We start from the raw sequence: 16,552 nt of genomic DNA on the forward strand, positions 1-16,552 counted from the left end.
GGATCTGAGAGTATATTCAAGGATATTAGAGGATCTGAGAGTATCTGAGAGTATATGAGAGGATATGAGAGGATCTGAGAGGATCTGAGAGAATATGAGAGGATCTGAGAGGATCTGAGATTATATGAGAGTATCTGAGAGTATATAAGAGGATATTAGAGGATATTAGAGGATCTGAGAGTATATGAGAGGAACTCTGCACTCCAGTGACGAAGGAGAGAGAGGGAAGTGTGTGTAAACACTGACTCAGTGTTTGTCCTGCTGCTCTGAACGCCTGAATCTGCGGAGCAACACAAAGCCAAGACTATTCTGGGACGGGTCAGCAGACTGAGATGAGCTGCGGGCAAACCACTCGCTCGACCCAAACAAAACCAGCAGCCAAACTCCAGCAGGGATTCTGGGTCCGTCTTGAACGTGTGTGTTTATTACTCCAGTCTGAATTGGGAAGCAAAGACATTTGATCCGTGTAATAACAGCGTGGTGGTGACACTTAGATTTTTTGCTGAACTCCCACCAACCCTAAAACACATTTGTCACTGTAACAATCCTGCAGTTTCAGCTCTGGCTTCTGATTGGTCCACAGCATTACTATCCCATGATGCCACAGGACTCCACTCATACGTTCAAGAGTAGATACATCTCTAAAATCTAATGGGAAAATTCATTCTAAAACAAACAGAACTTCATTTTATAATATTGAATTATACACTCACCTAAAGGATTATTAGGAACACCACACTAATCCTGGGTTTGACCCACTTTCGGACAACGTGAGCGACGGTTTAGCCAATCACAACACACCGGGCCAAACTAGCCAATCTGAGCCCACTGCCTGTTTCTGAGGGAGTGGTTTCATAGAATCAGGAAGTCGATCGCTCGTTCAGGGGACAGAGGAGAGCGCGGCTGACAATAAAGGTGAAGTTTATGAAAAATAAGACTTTTAAAAAAGAAAAACCACGAATACATGTTATTTAACATGCCCTTTAAAGCCCAGAACACACCAAGCAGACGCCAACGAACTAGCGCTGATGAAGGCAGACTGTGTTGTCGCCTCTTGTCCGCGCTCGTCGAGGTAAAAAGCTGCACTTGAACACACCGAGAGAACTACAGGCGACTGTCAGCTATAATGTGCGTTCTGCGCCCGCGTGTAATGAGCCAACTGTCTATTTCTGCAGATATATTAGTCTATATTCGTCATTCAAAAAGGAAAACCGACGCTGGCGGCTGCAGATACACATAACGTAAACAAAGCAGCGCGTGCTTACCGTTTGGAATATCAGTCCTGCTAAACACTTTCTTTTTTCCACTCCGCTCACGTTAATATTAAAATATACGCCAAGGAACACTCAGGCAAGAAGACGTAACATAAGAACAGCCTTCTATCCTTAACGTTTTGACTTCTTTGCTTGCTGTTTTGCTTTTATTCTCGTGCACTGACTCTTTCACTAAGCTGAACATGTTAAACTGTTTTTGGGAACTCCTAAAACAAAAATAGGAACATTTCAAATGCTATGATAGGAGCTCTTTAAGGATATCTAAATATCATTTCAGATTCTGGTTTTTAAACTGTTCTTCCCCATCTACAGAACAGAACCGTGGTTTGGAGCAGCATGAAGCCAAGTGAACGATGATAACGGTTATTTAGGGTGGTTATTTGGGCCATTTATTAGCGATGGTGATATCTTCCATTAGCAGAGAAGTTCATCACATTTATATTGAAGCACATCCCGTGAAACAGTCTAAGAGGAATGCTTTAATTACATTACAGAATAAAATAGGCCATTCAGGGAAAGCATGCAACTTCGAGTCTCGTATAAGCTTAATTCCTCCAGCTGTATCTGATGAAGAGCTCAGCCACGGCCAGATGAACAGAGCAGGCCCGCCTCCGCGCACTCGCTGGGTCGAGGAATGAAAAGGACTGGAGCGGATTCATCTAACGCGGACACAAAGCAAGCAGGGGAAAAGGCTCTCGAGACAATGACTACCGATTTTGGGAATCAATGACAATTGGATTCCACATCTTTGGGGCCGTTGGCTTCGACCTCTTTTGTAGTAATTGAATTATCTGGCTTTGAAAAGCCAAGTGCGGTTCGCTGTGTGTTCGGCTCGCATGCGTTTGGGCCACTGGTGTAATCCTCCTCATAAAGAGTGTGTGCTTTGTGCTCTTGTTGATTAAAGTGCCTGTTGAGGTTTCAGAGCCAAGATGATTCATCGATGTAAACTGGTAAAGCGGAAAACTAGATTGGTTCACATTCGCAACCACAAATCTCACTCGGCTAATAATATGAGACAGAATTTGAGCCATCAAAGTGAAAAAAGACGGTCACACTTTACAATAAGGTTGATTAGATAACATTAGCTAACACATTAACTAACATGAGCAACACATTTGTAACTGGATTTATTCCTCTTTGTTGGTTAATATAAATACAGCTGTTCATTGTGTTAGTTCACAGTGCATTAACTAATGTTTACAAATACAACCTTCGATTTGAATGTGTTAGTAAATGTTGAAATTAATATTAACTAAGATTAATAAAGCTTTAGAAGTACAGTTAATGTTATCTAATGAACCTTATTGTAAAGTGTCACCAAAAAGACTATGAACGACAGTATTAAACAGCATTAATTTATATATGTGGGTTAGGGTTAACAAGGATGTTTAACAAGGAACAAAAACCTGTTTTATTGCTCCAATATAGATTTCATGGCTACAAATTAAGAATATACGTCCACAACTTTATAATTTAAGGCCATGCTTCTCCATGAAACCCTTCCCTGTCCCCTTTATATAGCACACTGTTTGGGAGGACAGACATTTGTAGTGGTGTACGAAACCATTGCTGATATTTTCACGTGCTCTCATTCAATTCCATAATGCACATCAATCATGGGAGTACAATCAATACACACTCAATGAAATGACGATCCAAAGATCCGAACTTTTGGCACACTTGATGTCCTATTCGCTCGCTCGTTTTCAATCAGTCCTTTAGTGGTCTGTAATGGAGTAGTGTAGGGTATAGTGGTCTGTGCTGGAGTAGTGTAGGGTATAGTGGTCTGTAATGGAGTAGTGTAGGGTATAGTGGTCTGTAATGGAGTAGTGTAGGGTATAGTGGTCTGTAATGGAGTAGTGTAGGGTATAGTGGTCTGTAATGGAGTAGTGTAGGGTATAGTGGTCTGTAATGGAGTAGTGCAGGGTATAGTGGTCTGTAATGGAGTAGTGTAGGGTATAGTGGTCTGTAATGGAGTAGTGCAGGGTATAGTGGTCTGTAATGGAGTAGTGTAGGGTATAGTGGTCTGTAATGGAGTAGTGTAGGGTATAGTGGTCTGTAATGGAGTAGTGTAGGGTATAGTGGTCTGTAATGGAGTAGTGTAGGGTATAGTGGTCTGTAATGGAGTAGTGTAGGGTATAGTGGTCTGTGCTGGAGTAGTGTAGGGTATAGTGGTCCGTAATGGAGTAGTGTAGGGTATAGTGGTCTGTGCTGGAGTAGTGTAGGGTATAGTGGTCTGTAATGGAGTACTGTAGGGTATAGTGGTCTGTAATGGAGTAGTGTAGGGTATAGTGGTCTGTAATGGAGTAGTGTAGGGTATAGTGGTCTGTAATGGAGTAGTGTAGGGTATAGTGGTCTGTAATGGAGTAGTGTAGGGTATAGTGGTCTGTAATGGAGTAGTGCAGGGTATAGTGGTCTGTAATGGAGTAGTGTAGGGTATAGTGGTCTGTAATGGAGTAGTGTAGGGTATAGTGGTCTGTAATGGAGTAGTGTAGGGTATAGTGGTCTGTAATGGAGTAGTGTAGGGTATAGTGGTCTGTAATGGAGTAGTGTAGGGTATAGTGGTCTGTAATGGAGTAGTGTAGGGTATAGTGGTCTGTAATGGAGTAGTGTAGGGTATAGTGGTCTGTAATGGAGTAGTGTAGGGTATAGTGGTCTGTAATGGAGTAGTGTAGGGTATAGTGGTCTGTGCTGGAGTAGTGTAGGGTATAGTGGTCTGTGCTGGAGTAGTGTAGGGTATAGTGGTCTGTAATGGAGTAGTGTAGGGTATAGTGGTCTGTAATGGAGTAGTGTAGGGTATAGTGGTCTGTAATGGAGTAGTGTAGGGTATAGTGCTCTGTGCTGGAGTAGTGTAGGGTATAGTGGTCTGTGCTGGAGTAGTGTAGGGTATAGTGGTCTGTGCTGGAGTAGTGTAGGGTATAGTGGTCTGTAATGGAGTAGTGTAGGGTATAGTGGTCTGTAATGGAGTAGTGTAGGGTATAGTGGTCTGTAATGGAGTAGTGTAGGGTATAGTGGTCTGTGCTGGAGTAGTGTAGGGTATAGTGGTCCGTAATGGAGTAGTGTAGGGGATAGTGGTCCGTAATGGAGTAGTGTAGGGTATAGTGGTCTGTGCTGGAGTAGTGTAGGGTATAGTGGTCTGTAATGGAGTACTGTAGGGTATAGTGGTCTGTAATGGAGTACTGTAGGGTATAGTGGTCTGTAATGGAGTAGTGTAGGGTATAGTGGTCTGTAATGGAGTAGTGTAGGGTATAGTGGTCTGTAATGGAGTAGTGTAGGGTATAGTGGTCTGTAATGGAGTAGTGTAGGGTATAGTGGTCTGTAATGGAGTAGTGTAGGGTATAGTGGTCTGTAATGGAGTAGTGTAGGGTATAGTGGTCTGTAATGGAGTACTGTAGGGTATAGTGGTCTGTAATGGAGTACTGTAGGGTATAGTGGTCTGTAATGGAGTACTGTAGGGTATAGTGGTCTGTAATGGAGTACTGTAGGGTATAGTGGTCTGTAATGGAGTAGTGTAGGGTATAGTGGTCTGTAATGGAGTAGTGTAGGGTATAGTGGTCTGTAATGGAGTAGTGTAGGGTATAGTGGTCTGTAATGGAGTACTGTAGGGTATAGTGGTCTGTAATGGAGTACTGTAGGGTATAGTGGTCTGTAATGGAGTACTGTAGGGTATAGTGGTCTGTAATGGAGTACTGTAGGGTATAGTGGTCTGTAATGGAGTAGTGTAGGGTATAGTGGTCTGTAATGGAGTAGTGTAGGGTATAGTGGTCTGTAATGGAGTAGTGTAGGGTATAGTGGTCTGTAATGGAGTAGTGTAGGGTATAGTGGTCTGTGCTGGAGTAGTGTAGGGTATAGTGGTCTGTAATGGAGTAGTGTAGGGTATAGTGGTCTGTAATGGAGTAGTGCAGGGTATAGTGGTCTGTAATGGAGTAGTGTAGGGTATAGTGGTCTGTAATGGAGTAGTGTAGGGTATAGTGGTCTGTAATGGAGTAGTGTAGGGTATAGTGCTCTGTAATGGAGTAGTGCAGGCTATAGTGGTCTGTAATGGAGTAGTGTAGGGTATAGTGGTCTGTAATGGAGTAGTGTAGGGTATAGTGGTCTGTAATGGAGTAGTGTAGGGTATAGTGGTCTGTAATGGAGTAGTGTAGGGTATAGTGGTCTGTAATGGAGTAGTGCAGGGTGTAGTGGTCTGTAATGGAGTAGTGTAGGGTATAGTGGTCTGTGCTGGAGTAGTGTAGGGTATAGTGGTCTGTAATGGAGTAGTGCAGGGTGTAGTGGTCTGTAATGGAGTAGTGTAGGGTATAGTGGTCTGTAATGGAGTAGTGTAGGGTATAGTGGTCTGTGCTGGAGTAGTGTAGGGTATAGTGGTCTGTAATGGAGTAGTGCAGGGTGTAGTGGTCTGTAATGGAGTAGTGTAGGGTATAGTGGTCTGTGCTGGAGTAGTGTAGGGTATAGTGGTCTGTAATGGAGTAGTGCAGGGTGTAGTGGTCTGTAATGGAGTACTGTAGGGTATAGTGGTCTGTAATGGAGTAGTGTAGGGTATAGTGGTCTGTAATGGAGTAGTGTAGGGTATAGTGCTCTGTAATGGAGTAGTGTAGGGTATAGTGGTCTGTGCTGGAGTAGTGTAGGGTATAGTGGTCTGTAATGGAGTAGTGCAGGGTATAGTGGTCTGTAATGGAGTAGTGTAGGGTATAGTGGTCTGTAATGGAGTAGTGTAGGGTATAGTGGTCTGTAATGGAGTAGTGTAGGGTATAGTGGTCTGTAATGGAGTAGTGTAGGGTATAGTGGTCTGTAATGGAGTAGTGTAGGGTATAGTGGTCTGTAATGGAGTAGTGTAGGGTATAGTGGTCTGTAATGGAGTAGTGTAGGGTATAGTGGTCTGTAATGGAGTAGTGTAGGGTATAGTGGTCTGTAATGGAGTAGTGTAGGGTATAGTGGTCTGTAATGGAGTAGTGTAGGGTATAGTGGTCTGTAATGGAGTAGTGTAGGGTATAGTGGTCTGTAATGGAGTAGTGTAGGGTATAGTGGTCTGTGCTGGAGTAGTGTAGGGTATAGTGGTCTGTGCTGGAGTAGTGTAGGGTATAGTGGTCTGTAATGGAGTAGTGTAGGGTATAGTGGTCTGTAATGGAGTAGTGTAGGGTATAGTGGTCTGTAATGGAGTAGTGTAGGGTATAGTGCTCTGTGCTGGAGTAGTGTAGGGTATAGTGGTCTGTAATGGAGTAGTGTAGGGTATAGTGGTCTGTAATGGAGTAGTGTAGGGTATAGTGGTCTGTAATGGAGTAGTGTAGGGTATAGTGGTCTGTGCTGGAGTAGTGTAGGGTATAGTGAACACACCGAGAGAACTACAGGCGACTGTCAGCAATAATGTGCGTTCTGCGCCCGCGTGTAATGAGCCAACTGTCTATTTCTGCAGATATATTAGTCTATATTCATCATTCAAAAAGGAAAACCGACGCTGGCGGCTGCAGATACACATAACGTAAACAAAGCAGCGCGTGCTTACCGTTTGGAATATCAGTCCTGCTAAACACTTTCTTTTTTCCACTCCGCTCACGTTAATATTAAAATATACGCCAAGGAACACTCAGGCAAGAAGACGTAACATAAGAACAGCCTTCTATCCTTAACGTTTTGACTTCTTTGCTTGCTGTTTTGCTTTTATTCTCGTGCACTGACTCTTTCACTAAGCTGAACATGTTAAACTGTTTTTGGGAACTCCTAAAACAAAAATAGGAACATTTCAAATGCTATGATAGGGGCTCTTTAAGGATATCTAAATATAATTTCAGATTCTGTTTTTTAAACTGTTCTTCCCCATCTACAGAACAGAACCGTGGTTTGGAGCAGCATGAAGCCAAGTGAACGATGATAACGTTTATTTAGGGTGGTTATTTGGGCCATTTATTAGCGATGGTGATATCTTCCATTAGCAGAGAAGTTCATCACATTTATATTGAAGATAACTTTAGATAACTCTAAAACTGTGTCCTAACCAGACGTGATGCGGTGCGATTCAAGCAACAAACGATTTGTTTGTCCACACAAACAACATGAGACGCAACAGTCAATAAAACCCCCAGCCAATCAGAAGAGCGTGTGGGTGGAGTCTCTCTGCAAACTCACTGCACTCGTAACCAAATCAATCAAAACCCCCAGCCAATCAGAAGAGCGTGTGGGCGGACTGGGCGTGATATCTTTTATAAAGTGTCGTGGTTAGTATGGTGTAACATAGATTCAGGGTTTACAGGTAGTATAAGTGATCGGGACATGATTGGATCTGATTGGACAATATAGTCATGAATATTTTTGCTGTTTTCCTAGAAGAGAAAGACTGCAGTTTAAGTGAATTTTATCGATGCTTGGGAGTGCAGAACTATACACTGTAAAGTGATGTAGAAGCTAAGCGTGGCACACAGGAATGATCCCGGAGCTGCCCGAGAGATTTAACAGGAGACGGGGAAACGGGCTCTGCATCTTGTTTTCATCAGAGAAAGACACTCACTCAACTCAACTCGCGCTCACCTTCGTGTGCAGTGGAATTAATTACCCCCGTTCCCTGGCAACCACAATCCCTGCGCCCGCTGGCTCATGCATCACACACACACACACACACGTCACATGTGAACACATCACACACGAGACTCCCATCCCCCTTCTCATCTGAGTCGAGGAGAGGAACCCTTTCTCGCCACACAAGGGATCCTGAGGTCATTTCCATAGGTCAGTTAACCCTTCACGCCCATCTCTGCCAGCCTTTGTCCTCGACAGATGTGGGTCTGCATCAGATGGAGCCCGGCGCCCCTCACCTCCCCCAATAAGCCTTATGCTATACGTGCTTTTGTCTGCACAATGATAAAGAATCAGAGGATTGGTAAGGAAGGACCCGACAGCTCGGCCATCCATCACAATCCAGATCTAAATGACAAAAACAGGTTCACATGGAATATCAGATTTATTTACCACTTTCAGAGCTGACTGTTTGTGGATGTGGAATGGATATGAATATGGTATAACGTGTTAAACCGAAATGAAAATGGTGCGATGTTATTAGCAGAAAGCATTAGTAAATTAGCCAATTTATTTAAAGCTGTAGCATGTAATTTCTGCACCGAAAAGGGGCACCAAACAAAAGTGCAATCTGTCTGAAAGGCCTAATTGTTAATCATGAGCATTTATGAGCCTGTCTCTGGAAACACATCTACCATACTGCCATGAAATACTACCGACTTAATGACAGACCTAAAAAAGCCTTTTCCTGCAAAGAACGTGGTTACGGCATCTACCTGCATCTCCCTTCAGTAATTACACACTGCAGCTTTAATACAGCACAGCCGACGGATCCGCAAGTACAATCCCATTCAGTTTCTACAAAGGAATTGATTAACCAAGGGGCAACCTCCCCGTCTCTCTGTTGCAGCCAACACGGAAGTGAATTAAACTGCAATTCATCGAGTGACCACTTGAGGCTGGCTGCAAAAGCGAGTCAAATCTGTATCTCCCGCAAGTTAAAATGTCTAACTTCACAGCAGAAAAAAACATGTTTACAGCCTGGTGGCAAATAGTTGTTTTGGTCTATGTGCTAATTCTGCCCTTCATGACGACTGTGGGGGGTGATTTTTTTTTACAATTTGTTTTACAATTTTTTTCGATGCACATAGTTGACTGCTTGTATGTTGTGAGAAATGTGTGTGATCTGTGTTATGTACTTGTATACATACTCTTAACTAATTGCCCCTTGTGAGATTAATAAAGTTGATAAAAAAGTAAATAGTCTCACTTTTAGTTGCGTCTTAACTATTATAATATTTCCAAGGGCAAAAGCATGAACTTTAACCATTGGCTTTACTTTTTCAATTCAGTGCGAGGGCAGTAGCATATAGCATTAGCACCTCAGCTCCACCGCGTCCCGCCTCTGCCCATTATAATAGAGAGCCTAAGTCCCTCCCCTTCCAGTCGACCACCATGGGACCTTATTTCGGAAAAATATTGAATGGTAGTCAATGGCGAGAGACAGCAAATATTTTGATCTCGTTTGAATCGTGCCCTGAATTACACATATGATGTTTGTCAAGTCAAGTCAAGTCACATTTATTTATATAGCGCTTTTCACAATACAGATTGTATCAAAGCAGCTTCACAGTGATATCATGAAAGTAGCACAACACAGATCAACAACATTGCTAAACACTAAATAACCCCAACTGAGCAAGCCCAAAGCAAGCCAAAAGCAAGGCGACAGTGGCAAGGAACCAAACTCCATCAGATTGGATGGAGAAAAAAACCTTGGGAGAACCCAGGCTCAGTCGGGGGCCAGTTCTCCTCTGGCTTACATTCATATTGTTTAAATATAAATATTAAATATAAATATTGTTTATGAATCAAACGGCGCCATAACATATCGCAGGCGTTGAGTCGTCTCTTCACAGGCGTTGGGGCATCCGAAATCCCCGTGAGAGGCTGGACACAAAACTGGACCTGACGAACGCCATTTTTCTCGGGACAAGCGTGAATTGTTTGTCAATTTAAGTAAAGAAAGTCGCAGTTTGATGTGAAACCGTTGAGGTATAAGACTGTGAAAATACGTAATTACAAAGACTACAAACCCCAAAGGCGCACAGTTTCTCTCAATGAATGAAGCTAACTTTACTGAGGCTAACGTCTGTCATTGTTTCTACAGTCTTACGTTATAATCGTAACGTTACGCCGTCATACCTGAGTGTTTTATACCAGACTGCACACACACACACGAGCAGTGAATCTCGTTTCGCTTCCCGTGAGATGTAGTTCATAGAGCGATTTTCACATAAAACTAAATGTTACTCTTCTGTTGTATGACAAACTGCGACGTTTTTGACTTTCAGGATTATCTTTTAAATTGACAAACATCATGTGTGTAATTGAGGGCACAGTTCAGACGGAATAAAAACATAAGTTGTCTCTCGCCATTGACTACCATTCATATTTTTTTCCGAAATAAGGTCCCATGAGCCGGAAGCGGAGGGGCGGGACTTAGGCTCTCTATTGATCCGGTAGTGACGAGAGGTGACGCGCTGCCAAGATGGCGACGGACGGCCCCGCCCACTGTAGGCTTCAAAAACACTCTTCAGAAACCTACGGGTGACGTCACGGATACTACATCCATATTTTTTTTTACAGTCTATGTTTTTAACTTATAAAACTGTGAAAGACAGCAATACGAGGTCATGCTTTATGCTCCTGTTGACTTATTTTTAAATAATCTCATTTAAAGTCCCTGACTGTAAAATCAAAATTAAGTATGTGTTCTGAGTTTGTCACACCACAGAAAAATAAACCAAAGACAGTCTCTAACACACGCTTTCAGATCGCTGGTGTTTCTGACGTCACAAACCACCTTGTAACCAATCAGAACGTCAACCAGTGGATCTCTGAATGAGTGAGTGGAGGCGGGGCTCATTTGCATATTCATAGAACCACCATGAACACTAAATGAGGCAAGGGTGTCGAGTAACATTCGAAATATTTTAAGGCACGAGTTTAAATGTCATTTTGGTGATCAAAGAGGAGTTTTAAGGGATACTATTAGTGAGTACATGGGGACTTAAACAGGAACATTTTACCCATGATTCTGTAGAGAAATCTCCACCAATCAGAGCAAATCATGCCAACAGAACACGTTAACCCCGTCCACTCCTCACATGGAGCAATTGAAGGAGTTCAGGGGAAATAAATAATTCAAGTCATGATGACCCACTCTTAAGGCCTGTTCATTTCGCGCGCGTTATTCGCCGACGTTTAACGCCTCGTCACTAAACAAAGGGCGCCAATGTGAGTGTGCGCTCACATTTTAGCGTTATTTTTTTTTTAAAAACGACTCGGGTTCGTTTTTTTAGTTTGACGCGTCAAAAACTCTCATGATATGGAGTGGTATTGCAGAGCAAATTGGCGCCATCTAATGTCAGGGAATGAATTTGCATGTTCACTCGGCTCATCGTCAGCGAAAATCGCTTGGGTGTGAACACAAAAAAAGCATTGAAAACGCTGACGAATAAGGCGCGCTGATATTTGTCCCAGTGTGTACGGGCCTTTAGGATGATTACTGGTTATTTTTGGAGCAAAACAGCATCTGTTCCGATTCATTTTACATTTTTAAAAACAATTAAGTCTTCTGAGAATTTATATTCAACACAAGCCACAGGAAGTTCAACCCTGAGCCCTAATGTTCAGTGCTAAACATCCCAGCGAGTGTATTTCACTTCATGAACACGTTATTTAAAAGAGGCGTCTGGTGAAGAACACACACTCCAGCACAGATGCTGCTCTTTCATAGAGGATCGCTGTATAACTCCAGTGTGATTCTGCCAGACGAGTAACTGGTGTTTCGCTGACAGTGAGCTCGCTGCATCGGCTGGCGATCAGAGGGAGTGTGTGTGTGTCTTCATGAGGTTTCAGGGGACGTCTGTGCTAGGCTGTCAGGAGACACACACTCCGTGGGCGTGTTGTTCTCGAGTTAGGCCTAGCCGGAGACAGGTTTTCTGGGACACAACACTCCAGAAACTGTCTCCGAGTGAGTCCACGGCGTTCTGGAGCTGACGCGCTAACAAGCCTTCAGAGAGACGAGCAGTAACCCGCACACACACACACCGCTCAAACACACACTTTTCTGGCTCTGCTAATCGCTAGCGTGTCGGAGCACATGACGGACCGTTCTTTCTAAAGAGTTCGGGATCTGGATCTCCACACACACACACACCGGGATCTCCACACACGGAGTCAACATGACCCCACATTTAAATAAATAGGAAATGTGAAAAAAACTAAATATTTTTTCTTTGTGTGTCAAAAAAAAATCTGGCATAAATCTGAAATTTTTTACACAGAAATGAAGGCCTATGCCAATGCATCATAAAAAATAATATTTCATATGCAAGCTAATGGTGTAGTTGATGAATTGTGTGGTATATTGATACAAAAGTACTTCATATCTCCAAAAACACAGCATTAATGAATAGATGAGAAGGAAACAAAAAAATGATATAGTATTTGTATGATTAAAAATGTATATTTTTTGTACAATTACTCAATCAATTGTTGGGGTCGTATAGACCCCGAAGGCCAGAAGTATGAACGAAGACCATTTGAAGGTTAAGCCTATTTACTTCACGGACACAGACGAAAATGAAAGACTATCAGTCAAAGTTCAGGAGGTTTAGGAGTTTAAGAGGGGAAGAAATAGGGCAGGATCAGGAGACTGAGAAATATAAAGTGTAGATGAAGAGAGAGCGGGTGTTGACAAAATAATCTAATGCCCACTGACATGGTTTTAAAGATATTTATTATCCTTTTTTTTTCTTTTGGCCTTAAAAAGTCTTAAATTGCACATAATTTGGTCAGAGAACTCAAATTTACTCGGGGGAGGCCCTGAACCCCCCTAACTACCTCACATTTTAATGTACATAGACCTGTGTGTGGTTTGGCTTCAGTGCCAAGGCGCAATTTTTGTCCCAGTCATTAAACTGGTGTAGATGGGCCAAAATAAAAACATTAAAAAATCTGATAAATAAGTCATAGGCTACTTGGTGCCTCAGCGACACCCAAAAAGTACTGCTATACCACGATATTCAATTTGTTGTCCCACGGTGAGTCATTTTTTCTCTGTTGCACCCACACAAAATTTGAGGGTTCCCCCACCTGCCCAATCCACTTTAACCACTGACCATAAATATATTCCAAGCCTTCTGCAGTTGTGTGAGGAACAAAACAATATTTAAGATCGATATTCATCAGCTTTGATGTCGATGACTCCTCCAAACGCAATTGTTTGTTCTATAACTAATGAGCAAAAGTCTGAATATGAATTATAATTGATAATGACATGTGAACTGCAGAAAAAGTCTTCTGATATAATGCCATTCAATGACTTCAGTGAAAATAAATCATGAATATGTCTTTCATTATTAGAATATAGATAGACCCATATAGTCATATGGACGACATTAACACTATTACTAATATTTTTGAGCTCAGTCAGTAAGAATTGATGCGTTGAATATATTTATTTATGTAAATAATATTTTGACAGGCATGTAAAATACAATGTAAAATAGCTGATCTCGACTGAACTGCATCATTTACACACAGTGTGTTGATCTGTTGACAGTGCAAGTTGCAAAATCCCTTGGTTTATGTTGTTTGACAGAGTCCGTTAATCACGCCACATCTCCTATTGCATCCCAACCACAAATCCCACAGTCTGAGCGTCCCTGTGACGATGTGTGTAAAGCGATACGGCATCCTCACACACACGGATGGGACCGGGACACTGAGAGTGTTGTGGTCGACGGCGAAGCGGGTTTGTGGACTTCAGATCGCTGAGCTCAGGAACCCGAGGAGGTTTTGAACACACACACACACCGCTTCAGAGCACAGACAACACATGAAACCAACACTTCCCATTTTATCATAAGAGTCAGCGGTGTAATGGTTTGAAGAACAGCGATCATAAGAGCCGTGCGCTCGCACTGGTCCCCATCTGAGATGAAATATTCAAGAAGATTATGAACTTCCATGGTCCACTCCGGAGACGAGACTGCTATTAAACCCATCACCCAAGTCCATTACTAACTGAAAACTCCATTACTTCATCATAAAAAGCTCTAGATGTGTTTTTATTTATTTCCCAGAATCAACAACACTGTTAAAGCCCCACCGCTGCCAGTACGCATCACTTCCTCTCAGGGCACCTCTGAGGGCTGAACGGGTGTAGATACACACACACACACACACACACACACAGGATCTGTTTGATCTTATGATCTTATAAAAATCAGTGAAGTGAAGTGTGGAGTATCTGAAGTGATTGTATTACACTATCATGTATCTTCATTACTATTCCATATGATATCAATGTAATGGCCAAAACAAAACAGAAACATTACAACAAAAATGAATGCGTTTTTAGAGTAAAATCATTAAATGTCCTGTTTTTTAAATGCCTCACTGTAAAAGCCAATAACCATAATGAAAACTATAACTAACTATGAAGTAATAATCATCCTAAATGTAAAAGAATAGCAGAGTTCACACAACAACAGCAAGCGTCAGAGAAATTATATTGTTGGAATCAACAATGGTTCCATCGGCAGCCAATCAGAATCCTGCTTTAGAGCTCCAGCATTTAAAGTGGCAGCATCAAGTGTGAACGGTTTTAGTTTTTCTACTTTTTTTTTTGTGGTATTCAACATTACGCAACAAATGCTGATTACAGTACAGTATATGGTCGAGCTTACAGTAACACACTAATATTATTTAATCTGAAAATATTATATTCTGATTACGAAACACACAACGGGTTGTAAACGCCATTTCATGTTGACTTTATGCAGCGCTGTTTTCATGACATTCAGAAGATGATTTCATGAAGGACGTTTATGATTCATACAGTGCCAATAAAGCAGCCATGCCTGATTTACTGAAGGTGACACAAATGCAGGTCACCTGGCAATAAATGAATATGACAATAACTGCACCTCTCCCAGCCCGCCGGACAAAGCAGAATAAGAGTTATTAAACCTAACGTGAACGCTCATTGCAGTCATTTCAATAGCAAAACTGACTAGACATGATAATGAGCATTTCTTGCCACCACATGTATAAAGACCCATTTATCTTAATTTTGACCTATTGTCATTACCTCATCTCATAAATTACTTGGTTATCATCATTTTAAAAAGCATGTTTTTTTTTTCTTATGTGGTGGAAATGGGTTTCAAATTCAATAAATGTACATTTCAAAAATAATCTTACAAAAATGTACTGCAAGGCAAAAGACAATACCCTCGTACTACACTAAAAAATACCATGACAAATAGAAAAACTATGTTGTTTTCTTTGTGTAACACCCATTAAAACTGTATAGTTAGACAGTACAGAAATGAGACACACAACCAACAATCTTCAGTCTACACAAACATCTGACATCATCCTCAATGTTTACCTTAATATTATACTATGATTGATCGAGTATTTCCTCACTTTACGTGTTTAAACAGCCAGTTCAAACAGCAGCGTATAAAACTGCTCAAAAGTATTTTTAAACGTTAAATTATAAATACAAATGGAGACATCGGATAGTCATTACCAATGACTGACAAGTTCACTAGAATTGTTTTGGCATTTGTAAATTGTTTCGGTTTTCTAACTCTGAACTAATGGAAACAAGTTAGCCAAACAGCTAACGGCTAATATAAAGTCAAACGAGGTGACGGAACACATTTAAACATTTTAAATATACCAAACGTGTTACAGAATCCATTAAAGTTACATTCTGAGACAAAACATAACTATTTTTTTTACTTTAAAAGCGCTAGCAGTATTTAAAGCTATATCTGTTATCTGCCTACTTCGCCCAGTCCCGCTAGCGAAATCCGTAAATATGGCGTGTTTTAGGTTTTATCTATGAATTTAAATCGAGTAACTACGGGCAAAAATAACCAATTAAGTTACCAAAATAAGTTTAGACTAACGTAAACAACAAACTGATAATATGATATTCTACGTCACACTTCAACTACACAATGTATAAAATGTGTTTAATCGATAGGTAAGAATGTTTCGAATGAAAATACAACGCCTTGAGGCAGACGAGACGTGTGTGTTTGTGTGTCTGTTTGTCAAGGTCTATGATCTTAAAGAGTGATAACTATAACACAATCAGCCTGTAATCTGACTGGAACGAAAACATCTCTCGCATTGATCACACACACTCATCTGAACACACGCGCTGTGAATGAATTGAGTTTATAACGCGATCGGGTGTGTGTGTGTGATATTACGGACTTGTCTGCGCTTTCTCTCCTTCTCTTCAGTCGCGAAGGAATAAAAGAGCTTCTTCTGACAGTCAGCATCTCTTTCTTTCTCTCTCTGACCTGCGCCATCTTTGCAGAAACACACACACACACACACACACACACATTCTCTCTCTCTTTAGAGCTGCAGTTGCTTGCAAACAAAGAGCGACCCTCCGATGCCCAGAACCAGAGCCCTCGTTCCCCGAGATCCTACCTTCTGTGTGCGGGAGCCGGGCTCCGAAGAACAGGGCGAAAAACACCAGCCGACACGGCAATGCATCCATCATCATCCTCATCCTCCTCCTCATCCTCATCATCATCATCATCATCCTCCTCATCCTCACTCTTCTTCTGCGCGACTCGAGGCGTTCAGGCAGACTGAGCTGCCGGAGGAGTGGAAGAAACAGGGGGGAAAAAAGGAAGAGAAACACGTCTGATCATTGGCTGGGACGA

The 16,552-nt window shown here is 41.8% G+C and overlaps 1 protein-coding gene across 1 annotated transcript in view; it reads right to left on the reverse strand.

Moving 5' to 3' along the window:
• The window catches only part of tgfbr1b (transforming growth factor, beta receptor 1 b), a 36,908-nt gene extending 20,363 nt beyond the window's left edge, over positions 1-16,545 (reverse strand). The window contains exon 1 of the mRNA XM_039666394.2: positions 16,314-16,545. Coding sequence (XP_039522328.2) covers positions 16,314-16,437 — 124 coding nt within the window. The 5' untranslated portion in view covers positions 16,438-16,545. The remainder of the gene's footprint in view (positions 1-16,313) is intronic.
• Positions 16,546-16,552: the final 7 nt, after the last annotated feature.

This window comes from Pimephales promelas, chromosome 22, assembly GCF_988280905.1.
Source record: "Pimephales promelas chromosome 22, fPimPro1.hap1.1, whole genome shotgun sequence".
Classification (NCBI taxonomy): domain Eukaryota; kingdom Metazoa; phylum Chordata; class Actinopteri; order Cypriniformes; family Leuciscidae; genus Pimephales; species Pimephales promelas.